Below are 13815 nucleotides of genomic sequence, written 5' to 3' on the forward strand. Positions count from 1 at the left end.
CCCCAGATGCAGTACTTCACACTTGAGGGCAGTGCTGATGTTCACAGAAAGTTGTGTATGGGAAGAATAATTTTGATGTTTTTTCCCTCCTCTTCTGCTAATGTAGTTTGAATGATGAACAGTATCAAGGAGGTCTGGGAAGTTTGCTTGACATTTCTATAGTTTCTCATAGCCTGACACCCATCTCTAGTTCTTGTCAACAGAAAAACTCAAGAAAGGAGTTTAGCTTGAAAGAAAGAGTAGGAAAGTATTGACTTTCCCTCCCTTCCTTTCCAGCTCAGCAAGCTGAACAATCTGTCTGACAATCTTCAAAGACAGCAGCATACCATAAATTTTTCTATCAGTAACTTCTGCCAGGCAATATGGGGTTGCATTTGCATAACAAACCCTTTTACACTGACTGAAATCAAGAGCTGCCAATACACAGCAAGAGTAGTAAGCTAAGAATTTCCCCCAAAATGGAGAAAACAGCATTGCAGTTATTTTGGAAGAGCTAGAATTTGAAGAAAAAACACCCATATTTGAAGCAATCCATTTATGCAGAAAGATTCAATGCCACATGCCAGCACCATAAATTAATCTTTAGGTTGGTTAAATGAGGATACCTTTTACATCAGTGAACCTCTGCACAGTGCAAAAGCAAACACCAAATTACACAAAACTGAACATCAGGTGTCATTGCAATGGTAAAAGAAATGCACTCCCCCACAACTACTGTGTGAAAAGTGGAAAGGGAAAAAAGGAAACTAACAGCTACATTGCCTTGCTAAACTGTTTTTCAGATATTTATTTATAGCAGGCTTCCTGTTTAGTTCTGTTTCACTTAAAACATCTGTGGGGAATTTTGTAGAAAAAAAAAAAAGATGGAAAAGCATTTTGTCTTTAATAAGGAATACATTTTCTGACTGTTTTGAAGTAAATCTGCCACTTAGCTTGAGTTAAAGGTTTTGGTAAATAAATACCATCTCATTATCTTTGTTCCCAATGACCCTAATAGCAGGATAATGCAGGCATTTTAAGCCTTCCATGTAGTTAAATTCACTGAAATCTTATACATAAGCTATATGTGAAGCAATTAGGTTATAATTCAGCAAAGTTATTAACCGTTAAGTACTTCTGTTAGGCTTATGAAAGCTACTGTCCAACATGAGCCCAGCTGGCAGATAACGGAGGTGGGGTGACTGTGCCATCCCAGGCAGCAATCGCCATGCCTCCCCCCAGTACCAACACACCACCAGCAGTCCTCTCACCTTTAACGAGAGAGGGGAAGCCTTCTAGACAGCATCAGGAGCGCAATGGGCAGTTGGTCTTGCCTGCCTATTGCTGTTCTAACAGCCAGAGGCTGCCACGATAACACCGCTATCACAGCTTAAATACCTTCCCAGAGCACTGTTGCCTTGGGTGTCCTTGTTCCTTGGTAAAGCAATACTCAGAAAACAGGTCAGGTGTTTAGTGCAGCGTTTTTTGATGCAAAGGAACAAAGGGTACATCCCTTCTCTGTTTATACTAAAGAGAGTAAGGATGCAAGGATAAACATATTTTCTACTGAATCATGCACAGTAAGAATTTCAGTTCTGAGTCTCTCACATCCCAGATCAGTACTCCCTCCAACAGATTTTTTTTGGGAGCAAGAAATGTACTACATATTTGGGCTTTTTGCTCACGTCTACAGCAAAGCTGGTTTTAGCAATTTAGAAAGTTGTCATGAAATGGAAATGGCATCCTCTGGTCATCTCTGTAACAGAGAGAGGCAATTCAGAATTAAGATTGTGCTTAACGTAAATACAAATATGATAAAATAAAAGAGTTAAACAGCAGCACTACAGGTAAGAATGTTAGGGTACATTTGTTAACAGCAATTTCTGACTTGTACTGTGATGTTTTGTGCCCCCTGGACCCCACATGCCTTCTTTCTCAAAGGAACATTTCATCCATTGGATTTATTACAGTTCTTCACTGGCTTTCAACTACCTGATAATCCTCACTTTCCAGAAGATGGGCAATCTCTCCCTTTCTGTGGGGTTGCTGCTTGGCTCTTTTTTTTTTTTTGTTGCTGTTGACATGATCCAACAATAACATCTATTTTCACTACCTCGCTAGGGTATATGTTGCACATCATGTAGCTGCACTTCCATTTTTTTCCCTGTTTTGAGTATTTCATCAGATTAAATCAGAATTATTATTAAAATACATTCAGTAGCAAGGAATCATGAACCAGTTTTATTAAACAAACCACATTTAACATTTATGAATTAAGTCAAAAAAGGGTGATAAAAAGTTTTATAAACAGTCAGAAAACAACAGTCCTGAGGACCTTATAAAATAAAATTGTAGGTAGGTACGTAGCTGAGAAGCCAGTTCATAAGTGCAGTTAATCCCTTTGTAATCTAATAGAATCAGTGATATGCTACACATAGCACTGTTCAAAACAAAGAATTTTTTGTGGTCTGGAGTAGCTCCCCTTCCACAGTTGTTTGGTTATAGATACCAATCTCATTGTGATGCTGACTGCCAAAACAGCCCATGGCTATTAAACACCCTGAGGTATCACAAGGAGAAAAAATATGGAAAGTATTTTACAAACTGTTGACAAAAGATACCCAAGCCATCATAAGAAAAGACATCAAAGTTTTTGAGAAGCTCACAGTCAAAGAAAAAAAGTAAACAAAGAATTAAAAGCACTTTAAAAAAAAAGGTAACAGTTATCTTGTATTAATGAGGCCTACCATTATTGCAATAGATAAAATGAGGCATAAAGAAGTAGAACTGTTTCTTCTGTATAGAAAATCAATAACATTATGTAATTTTTCAATTTTCTCCCTACTTTCACCATAAGAGATTTTTCCTCTTTAAGAAAAACTGTAACATTTATTAACATTAAGTTCATGTAAGGTAAAAACTGTGAGATATCCTGAAATGATACAAGTGTCACATTAGTCAAAGTACAGATTAATTTTACACAGAAACATGTAGTTTGTTAAGGAACAGAACCGAACTTTAATTCAGTTCTAACTATAATGAAGATACATGTATCCTTCATAATTAGCTTTGGTGGAAGATGGTATTTAATGGCTCCGGAAGAGAATGGATAACAGATACAGCCTTTCTGGGAAAGGATGACTCTACCCTGTCCTTCTGTCCTGTTTCTGCCCAGTAGCTGACAGCAGCCCATTCACCTGGCGTGGTGTTCTCATTCCCAGCCTACACTCAACTTTATCTCAACCTTCTGGAGTCCCTTGTGCCATCATACAGCTGTGCCTCACTGGGGACCTTACCAAAGGCAGAGCAGAATACCGTGCTGGCAACAGAGGGAATGGGGTTTTCTCACTCATTTTAAGAGAACTGTAGTAGTTCAGATTGTGATAAAAGTTATAAAGAAAAGTTAAGGCAGTTTTTATGAGATACAAGCTGCAACTGTGGAATCGTACAAAGGATTCAAACACTACCTCAGTACATAAAAAAATTTTGCCTTTCCAAATTTTTTTACTTCTAATGTTTTAGCAAAGGAATATAAATTTTTTGGGAATAGTCACAGAGTCACACACAATCTGGGATTTTACAGAGGCATCTTTAAAGATATGTCTCCCTGCTGCACATGGGCATGCTTCATTAAGTGCATGATTAGAGGATACTGAACCTTCTCTTTCTATATTTAGGTTGACCACTTAACTACAGAAGAGTTTCCCTCACAATTTCTCCTAGAAATTGATACAGGAAAATGCCTAGTTCCTAAAAAGTAATTTATCTTTTCCATTTCCTTTCAATTTGTCTTTTTATTGGAAGGGACATCTAATCTCCCTGTCTGACCCACTCAAATTTTTGTTTTCCTTAAATGTGTGGAGAGATGGGGCAAAGGGTGAAGGGAAAAATAAATGTGGGGGAATAGGCTGGAATACCTACCAGAGGAAATGCTGGGGGGTAAAGATCCACCCCCTGACACTGGATGTGAGGCCAGGATGCTATTTAAAAATCCCGCCCTCAGGAATCTCGAAAGAGACTTCACCCCAATGGTCGGAAAGGATCCTTTCAAAGAGATAAAAATGATCATTAATCAAATGACTTCTTCTTTGACTGATAAAAGAAGTTGACTTTTAAAAGAAAGAATAACCAAACCTCCAAAAAGTTAACAGTGGTTTCACTGGAACAGATTTTATAAAAAGCAGTTAACAGCTTTTCTTTGTTTTTTAACCAAGTCATACAATACACAGCTTTAACCAGAAATAGTTTGTTTCCCGCATACTTGGCAAATGGAGAATTCCAGCACTTCTAGGAGGAATGGAAAAATTTGAGATTTTAAAGGTAAAATACACCTGTTGGATATTCATAAGGCATTCCAGATGACTCTACTTCAGAGGCATTTCACAGTTTTGTGCACAAATCAGAGAGAGATTGGTAGAGGTGAAGCTATACCAGCAAAGCCATGTTTTATTCTACTATCTTAAAACCACCCAAAAAACTACCTGACAAAAGTCATGTCAGTCAAGAGGAGAAGGGGAACTAAGATTTGCAACTACCTTACTGCCTTCTGTGTCAGGGCAGCTACATCAGTCAAAGCGTCTATGGCATCTCCCAACACCTGTTGATATATTGATGCAGGCAAAAGCCAGGATTGTAGACATGGGCTCTTTCTGCTTAGCTCTCACCAGATGCTTTACACATTTTATGCTTTCAATAGAATAAACTCTCTTCTTCGCATTGCCTAAATATGCAGTTTTATTTCTGGAAGCAGAGATTATCTCATCCACCCCTTTTAAAATAAGTACTTGTGACATATCTATTCTAGTGATGATAAATAAGGACCCTTTATCATTTGATCCACAGGTTCAGCTTTCAGCATATGTACGGAGATCTAGAGGCATCATTTCAGCTAGCTCATGTTAGTGCTCCGTGAATGCTAGCAGCAAAGATTGATCTGAAATGAGAGCTCTTCACATTTGCTTAAAAGCGCAGTCAAGATTCTGCCACCTTGCAATAAATTTAAATTGACAATCAGAATAATTTGTGTATTTTTGCAAGTACATCAAACAAGCATCCATCCAACAATCTAGTCAATGACAAGTTTGTTTTCATCACCTTGCAGGTATTTCATAGTTATTCTTTTAAGAGACAGAAGACATCTTAACATTTATATACAATGAAAACAAGAAATGTCTCAAAATCTATGCAACAGTTGGGAGGGTTTTTTAACTATTAAAAATGTAGTGAGGAAAATTTAGCCTCCAAACACATATATATATTTGCTGAACTGAAAGCTGCCTAAGAGAGCTTTGAATTTTTCACTTGTATTTTCAAGCAAGAGTTCCACTGTTTCTCCTCAACACACTTGATCTTTAAATTTTTTGTTAGACCTGCTGCAGTCTGTGGAAAAATAATTAATTTCATTAGTCTTCTGGATGCAGTATTTTTATATCTGATTGTTAAAGGTAAGGTATAAAACTTTTCCCTCTGGCCACTCCAGAAAACCATTTGGTATCCTTGAAAAAGTGTTTCTAAGTTCCGTGGCTTTTATTTTAAAATATTTTGAGAAGTGATCATGGACAGAGAGTCCAAAATGCAATACACTGAAACTTAATTTTTAAATGGGAAATTGCTCCATTAACTCCAAGATGTGTGGTACTAAACAGCATCTTAAAACATGAAGGCTAAATAATGAACAGATGAAGAGTTCCCAAATAAAACTTTGCTTCTTGTTTCAAAATATGAATTTTGAATTTTTGCTTGTTTCAAAATATGAATTATACCAACCATAAAGTGAACCCGCTGTGAGTCAGATGCCATATGTACAGACCTTCAGAAAAGCCAAACAGCTTGAGCTTCACCATTGACATTTTCCTACATTTAAATGGTGTTAAATGGCAAATAACTCAAGTTTCCTAGCAGTCTTACAATAAGTTATTTTGTTATAGAAAGTAATGAAGACAAAACCAAATTTATTTCACTTATTGTACATATTCAGAAATAAAATCAAGGAGCAGCAAATTTTGGAGCAATACAACCTGTGAATGCTAAGAAGAGAGCTAGAGTGATAAAATTACTGAGGCTTTATAAGCAGCAAATATCTAAAAGAATAGCCATAAATAATGTTTGTCTCACATTCAAAAGGTAGGATTCAGTTGTTTAAGGGTAAATGCTCTGTGTCATTTGTGAGACTCTAGGAAATCTGAGACATTTACATTTGAGTGGCAGCATGAAAGTATCTGCAGGAGATGTTCATTCTTTGAAAGTGGCAGCAAGAGGCAAAGCAGCAGTTGGGTATCTAAGAGTAGGCATCCAGTGTAATTTTAGGCAACTGAATCCCATCCAAATAGACTACTGTCACCTCAGAAATGTCTCTGATTAAGTAGAATATAGAGTTATAAGAACAAGATCTCATTTAATCTACTCTAGAAGTCCACCAACAGCTTCTGAAAAAGGACAACGTCAGTATCCATCAACATAAAAATGCAGACACAGGAGAGGTTGAAAGTTCCTTCAGCTTAAAACATGCATGGCCCTAAATTAAAATAAAGCATAGGCCCCAGAATGAATAAATGGGTGTTTCTGGTATTATTGCCTGCACAATGTGAATAGGGTTTGAGACCCTATTACATGACTGTATACGTGGAAGCTGATTATCACTGCAGGTAAATGGGAAAGAAAATGAATTCTCATAAGTCCCATCAGTCACCACCAGAAGGACAGAGGCTTGATAAGAGCTTTGGGCATTTACAGTAATTTAGAAGCTTTACTCAGATTTTTACTTGTTTGGATAAACATTCATGAAATATTTGAAAGAAATACATGTTCAAGACAGAAAGGGAGAAAGCTGTCTGCTAACAACAAAGAAGGGGGGTGGCAACATGAAATTAAGATGAAAACACCAACTTCTCAGAAATGTTACAAACTTCTGTGTGGAAATCAATGAAGAAGAGATGCATTTCTCCCTATGTGCACACTATTTTTTTATTGAACAACAATGATGCAGTCTTTCCTCTTTTTCCCAAATTGGAATCCTGCTTCGCTGAAGAAAAAGTCCACCAAAAATGCACCTGCTGCTTCATATCCTGCTGCTTTATGCCCCAAATTGCAGAAGCAATATTCATTTTTTAGAGGTGTACACTAGCAATAGAAATCCTAGTGCTTAATTTAAATAACCTCTTTAAAGCAACCACACTGGACACTTTCAGGATGCTAGGATATTATTTCTTTAATCACCCAACTTTCCTGAGAAATGCCATTCTGTCAATGCACATCACACAGAGACTAGTGCTTTATACCTGTTCTGCTGTTTTGTTTAAAAATTACACTCATTATTTTTGCAGCGGGTGTGGCTACATGAATGAGAGGAGCTTTTAGTATAAGGTCCTACTGGTTCTAAACTGGGAAAAGGAGATGTGAATATTAAGCCATGATTCCTGAGTGAAAAGGAGACATGAATATTAAGCCATGATTCCTCAGTGCCCTGAAATACAGCTGTTAATTAGCAACTTAACAGGTATAGTTTTAGTGAGAAAAAAACCAACCTCTCCTCCCTCCATAGTTATACACTATTAATATTATTATGCCACTTTAACATGGGAAACTGCATTAGTGACAGATTAGTTGAAAAAGTGAGTTGAAAGAGTTAAAATATATGGCAATACTCTGAACAGCTGACAGTCTGTGAAGTATACACCGAGATCTGTGATACCAGTTTATAACTCAGTGTAAATTCGCCTTCTGTTTCACAATTATCACAGCTAAGTGCTTGTGCTCAGAGGCAGTGGGGGAGTGCGGAATCCATTAGCCTGCCTTCCTCCTTCATCTGTTGTTCCAGGGGGAATATCATCCCACAAATGGTAGAATTTGATAGGGAAGTCACTGGTTATAGCATCCTAAACTGACACGGTTTGAGTAGTGTATTATCACACAGAGCAGAAGGGCAAGAGCAGATAACTGGGTCAAGGAAATACATATTCTGAGCACCTACATGAGTTCACACACATTTATTAGAACTTGCATCACGACAGCATGGCCAGCCAGAAGGAACAGCCATTTCTCCCCACACGGAAGGCACATTCCAACAGCCAAGGGAGAGTGGCATGGTCACTGTGCTGAAGAGTCCTAGATCTAGAACGAGAAAAAGTTGTTCTGCCATGCAGCACAATAAAAGTGCTGGAAGGACAGACGGATGGACGGACAGATGAAGAGAATGGCATCAAACACACCCAGTGCAATAATGTACAACACAATGGACTAGTGTGAAATACACAACTTCCGTTTGCATGGGGGAGTGGAGGAGCTTTAGTAAAAAGCATTTAAAAGGAACTAACTTGCACTTAAAACTCTGAGGGATTGAGCAAGCTGAGAAACGTCAATCAGCCATTATCTTCGCTGCTGCCACGTCACAGAAACTTCCACCAGAAGACCCTCAGAATTTTTCACAGCATCTGAACACAGTTTTAATCTGTTAATGGCAGTGTGAGCCCACTCCCATCTGCTGACTTGAATGCAAACATTCCCACCAGTTTTGCTCCCATATGCACTACAGTGCCAGCACTGCACCGGCCATCCTCAGGGGCCAACATCTCACCCTTTCCTCCCCATCAGCTGCTGGCTTCCTTGCCCTACTACCATCAGCCACACTCGAGCCGATGCCATGGCAGCCTCTGGGCCCACTGGACTTACAGGGATGGGATCCGAGGCTGTTAAATTGTGCAGGTACAGGCAGGCAGGGCCACCAGCTTGTTCTGTTTGTGCCAGGGTCCCCGAGCCACGCTGGGAGCAAATGAAGCACCTCCTTTTTTCACTATAGCAATTGTACTTGTGGGACCTTTGTGCAGATTGTGGAGATTTGCTTTTAGAAAGGAGAACGTTTCCAGAGTCTCTGCACTTTAATCCAAAGACCTGGCTGAAGTAGTTTGTTAGAATGACTACTGAAGATGCAGACTGCCCTTCAGCCCTGTTATTCATTGTTGTTTCTTATTTATCACACCTTAATACAATACTTTCTGCAGGTGGAATTGACCATTTCAGGTGCTGTGTATTTTGGGACATCTAACAGCTTCAAATTCAAAAGGAGCTCTTTGGCAGCTTAATTTAATAAACTAGAAGGAGTTCTAGAGAGCTCACAATTGCTGTCAGTTATTTCTTTTTACAAGTACCATCTCTTTAATAGTAGCATCAAAAGAAGACTTTACTTTGTTATTATTTTCCCATAGATTTTGTTTAGATTAAAAAAAAGGGAGAAATGCAGTTAGTGTATCCAATGTAAAAAACCACTGCTGTTTGTTTCTATATAGCCAATTGTCTTGATGCTTTTCATACCGGGATTGTAAAATACAGCTACGAGAAATTTCTTAGGAACTCTGCAGATGAAGGCTTTGGGGAAGCGAGTCAAAGGGCTATAATGAGCTTTTGTGTTCAGTTTGGCAGGAAGCAACTGAATGAATTCAGGATGTTTTCACTCCTAACTGCACTCTCATGAAGGCGGGACAGTAACATTTAGTAATGAAATACGAGAGAACAGAATGTAGAGGGAGTTTTCCTGCTTCTGAATAGGGGCATTATCCAGTGTTATCACTCAATGTCTGGGAGAATGCTGTCTTCTGTTATGAGCACCTTCCATTCTAAAATAAAACCTGCGTTTTACTGTTAGTAGTGTTTCCTCAGGGAAGCTAGAAGAAGGGTTAGAGCATTTTTTCCAAAATTATTTGTAGTATATCCATTATGGAAAGTACTGAAAACCAGTTGAATTTTCTCTCACATAATTTTATTGATTTATCCTTCCTAGACCACCAGGAATTGCACATTACTTCATAATCTTTTATGGGGGAACATATGGAAAGTTTTCATGAGAAGTGGCTTTATAAAACTTTGAAATTATGGTGTCAGATTTTGTAGAGCGTTCAAAAGGCTTGACTGGAAATTGAAAAAAAAAAAAAGATCAAAAGCAGGGCTAAAATTTATCCCTTGTGAATTTGTTGGATATTTTCAGTACATTTAGAAAGCATGGATCTTCACAATTAATTGTTTTAAATGCACTAATATGGAGATCTAGAATATGTTTTCAATAATTTATTTCAGAGCTTTTAGAGCAAGCAAGCAAAGGTGATAGAGGACAGAGTGGTATGCTGGAATTTCTACCCACATAACAAACGTTTTGGGAAAATCTAGCTTTTAAGATCACTAAACAATACTTTGCAATGCATATAATAAAATATTAGAGCACAAGAAGAATTAACAGAAATGAGCGTGCTTACCCCTATTGAAATCACAGAATCACGGAATGGCTGAGTTTGGAAGGGACCTCTGGAGGTCTTCCAGTCCAACCAAATCATGGGAAGATTTTCATCACCTTGCAAATAACACAGTGAAATCTTTTCAAGGCTAAATTCTGCTCTGGGGTACCTAAGCTAGTAAAACCAAGACCTGTATGAAATGCATTTTGCTGTGCAGAGGGAAATTCCTACTCTAATGTTCAGCAACAAGATTTCAAAGGGTGGTCTAATGTTTCCCCAGATTCCACTTCAGTAAATTACATCATCCCAGAGCACTCACAGATATTTCTCTCATTCCTGAGTGCACTCTCAGTAAGTCATGGGTCTTTAACTGTTGTTGTCTGGGCAACTTTAAAAGCAGCCTGAATTTTTAATCACACTGTTATAAAATATAGAGGTCGGAATGTTAACTCCAAGTAGAAGGTGATAGCAGAATACTTAAATATCCTAAACAGACAGACAACGTAAAATTTAGAACATCATCTTCATTTACGTGGTAGACTGATTAATTAAGTTAGAAATAGTCATTTCCTGACACATCTCCAAGGGAACTACAATGGAAATTATACCATTTATGTTAGCAGATCTAGCAAGATGCCAAGACATATTAATAGAAGACCTGGGAAAACAAAATATGAACTAGAGCTGGAGGGATGCAGCTGAGGACTGCTCACTGTGGTATTTTTAACCAGTGAGACTGGAATTCCTTCTGAAGGAACTCATGCCAACATACAAACTAGCAAAATACGTTTGCACTTGTTCTGCTCCACTTAAGGTCTGAAACTTAGGCAATATAGGGAGTTATTTGGCAGAACCTTTCCAGATAATGAATTTTCACAATTTCAAATACAAGGAAGTGTCTAAACATTGAAGTTGAGAGGAATCTGTGCTAGGGAATAGTCACCCAAGCAAGGTCTTTATTACAAAACCTGATTGCTCTTGCTAGTTTTTAGGATTAGAGATTAACTATAGTGAGGCATCATTTCCGTCCTAGGATGGCATGGGTATATACTGTCTCCCTGACATGTGCCCAAGGAAAGGCAAATTTTATGTCCTGTTTAGAAGACAGTTGCAATGCGCTTCAGCCACATTCTCAGTCTGCTATGCAGCTCCCCACACACCTGGAATAAACCAGAGCTCCTTTTGTCTGCCTCTGAGTCACTGTCTCACTTCATCAGGTTTCAGCATCTTGCTTCAAATCTGATGACCCAGATTTAACTTTAGTTCTATCAGGAAAGTGGCTCGAAAAAGGAGTAAGATAATAGGAACTTGTCTGCAACATCATACCTCAAAGGGTGCCAAGCTACTTCATTTTTTGGGGTGCTGTTACAGAGCCACTGTTGGTGATTTGATCTAAGCATAAACTGCTGTGCGTTTAAAACAAGAATTCAGCTCATCCCAAATTATGGGTACTACTTATGAAAACCAAATGGATTTTCTGAATATTCGTAAGTTGGTCACCTTCAATCAAACACTTTGGGAAAAGCTCTCCAAGAAACTGAACAAACTGCATCATATATTTCTCTTGAACAGTCTTAAAAATGGAATAACAGATGCTTAAAATTTCTGGTTTTGCTGTATCTCACAGAGACTGTGTATACTTGAAAATTTTATTTTAGAATAAAAGGTCATTTTTTCTCTGTTATTCTGCATAAGAAAGTTTCTCTCTCAAAAAGGGCTGAAGAGGAACATCCTACTGCACAACATCCTCAGCAGGACTGTCCTTTTCCAAAAGTCAGTGGCCATTATTCTCAATAGGACTGAAGTTGTATCTTGGCTACAGTAAGGTGATGATTCTGAGAAGTGCAGCAGTCTTACATAGTGTTCAATGAGCCCAGATTCACAAATGGCTCTTAAAGAGAGCCATTAGATCACTGGAAATAATAGGATGTAGCAGCCTTTTATGACAAAATGCTGTAACCAAAACAGCTGTGGTGCAGATGGGCCCTAAGAGTAATTGAAGATAACAAACATGTAGAAGACAGGTCTAAGTAATCCAGGGAGCAGAAGATTGCAGCTTTGTTGACAAATTAATTTTCAGCCACAAACAATGGCAAAATTTAATACAAATTCCTAAAAAGTGATTTTTAAAAGTGTGGGGTTTTTTTTAAAAAAAAAAAGCTTTGAATCCATATCAAAAAATGTAGAAGGGAGGTGAACACCAGGAATACATGTATCTGAAAGAAGAAAAAATGTGTATGAAGATATATGTGTTTTGTAGAAAACAAAAGTGCAAGCAAAAGGAGGGATGGAAAGGCTGACGAAAGAACTTAACACTGAAAGGAAAGAGATTATGAAGAGATTTCCTGCCTTGGATTAGCCTTGCTGTGACAAACAACTGTGTACTCAATGAATCCGTACATTCTGGCTGGTTTGTAACTTGCTTTTTTCTTAAAAAAAGGGCTTTAATAATTTCAGTAGAAATGCAAGGAAATACAAAATGAACATGCTCCATGACATTTAGAGAAAATAAAGATTAGAAAGCCTAGAATAATTTTTTTTTGTATTTTGTAATTCCAGGACCGTGCCATGATTTTGAAGGGCCTGATCTGAGATTTTTAATATTCAGCAGCAACCTGCATTTAAGGTATAAAGGATTACCGTAAATATTTTTGTAATCCTTTTTTATTAGACATACATAGTACTTAAGCAAGAATGGGAATTCCCATCAAGAAACAGACTTAAGGTTTAACCAGCCGTCTACAGTGAAGTACATGAATGTACTTCAGTGGACTTGAGCCTGTACCTGGAATGTGTATGAAACCTGTGAGGCAACTTTAATGTTAACTCTCCTTCCTTTTCTGCCTCTGCCAAGAGGCTAAGGGAGACTAAGTGATGCCTCTGTTTGATCTAGTGTGGGGACAGGGGCACTGCCCTGACACAACCACTGCTGGAGTTGTGATGGTCTTGTGGAAATATTATACGCCTCTTTTAGTATCCAGGCAATATTTTTGGGAAGAGCAAGGAAGCTTGCTAGCATCCAGGTTCAACAAAATAATCTGAAGAATGGTTTGTGTGTCTGAAAACATTTTTGTTTTCTTCTCCAGTGACAGTAAGTAATAATAATAATAAAAAATGACCTGTTTTCTTCAAATGCTGCTTTGCTTCCTTTCACTGGGAGGTTTTTGTGTGACAGCACAAAGAGTAGTTTAGGTGTCTGGACTCTTTATTACCATGATTTTTTGGGTTTACTTTTCAGTTTGATTTTAACTCTGAATTTCCTTAATTTTATTGGTTTGGGAATAACAAAGCATCCACAGGTATAATTTCTGAGAAGTAGACCCCTATAACTTAGCTCTTGGTGAAAGTATTTTAAAAGACCTGCTTTTCAGTATCAAATCCCCTAACTGTGCTCCCGATTTAAATTCATGGGTTCTACCTGGAAACAGGAAGAAGACAAACACTTGACAGGGCAAAGCTGCTGTTCAGGTCTCCAACCCTGATAAGTTTAACCTTGAGATTCTTGTCAAAGACAATGCTTTCCTATGAACCTGAAGTGCTGGAGTTCTCTTACTTCTTGATTGGCAGATAAGAATAAATCCACACTTAGGAATATTTGCATAGAATGAGACTATTT

At 38.0% G+C, this 13815-nt stretch overlaps 1 protein-coding gene across 1 annotated transcript in view; it reads right to left on the bottom strand.

Annotated features, from left to right (window-relative positions):
* Positions 1-3900: 3900 nt before the first annotated feature.
* LOC104507258 (ephrin type-A receptor 6-like) overlaps positions 3901-13815 on the bottom strand; it is a gene marked incomplete at its 3' end in the record, with an annotated part of 73472 nt that continues 63557 nt past the window's right edge. Inside the window, exon 9 of the mRNA XM_010148481.1 lies at positions 3901-4023. Coding sequence (XP_010146783.1) covers positions 3901-4023 — 123 coding nt within the window. The remainder of the gene's footprint in view (positions 4024-13815) is intronic.

This window comes from Eurypyga helias, unplaced genomic scaffold (genome assembly GCF_000690775.1).
Source record: "Eurypyga helias isolate BGI_N326 unplaced genomic scaffold, ASM69077v1 scaffold11193, whole genome shotgun sequence".
Taxonomy (NCBI): Eukaryota; Metazoa; Chordata; class Aves; order Eurypygiformes; family Eurypygidae; genus Eurypyga; species Eurypyga helias.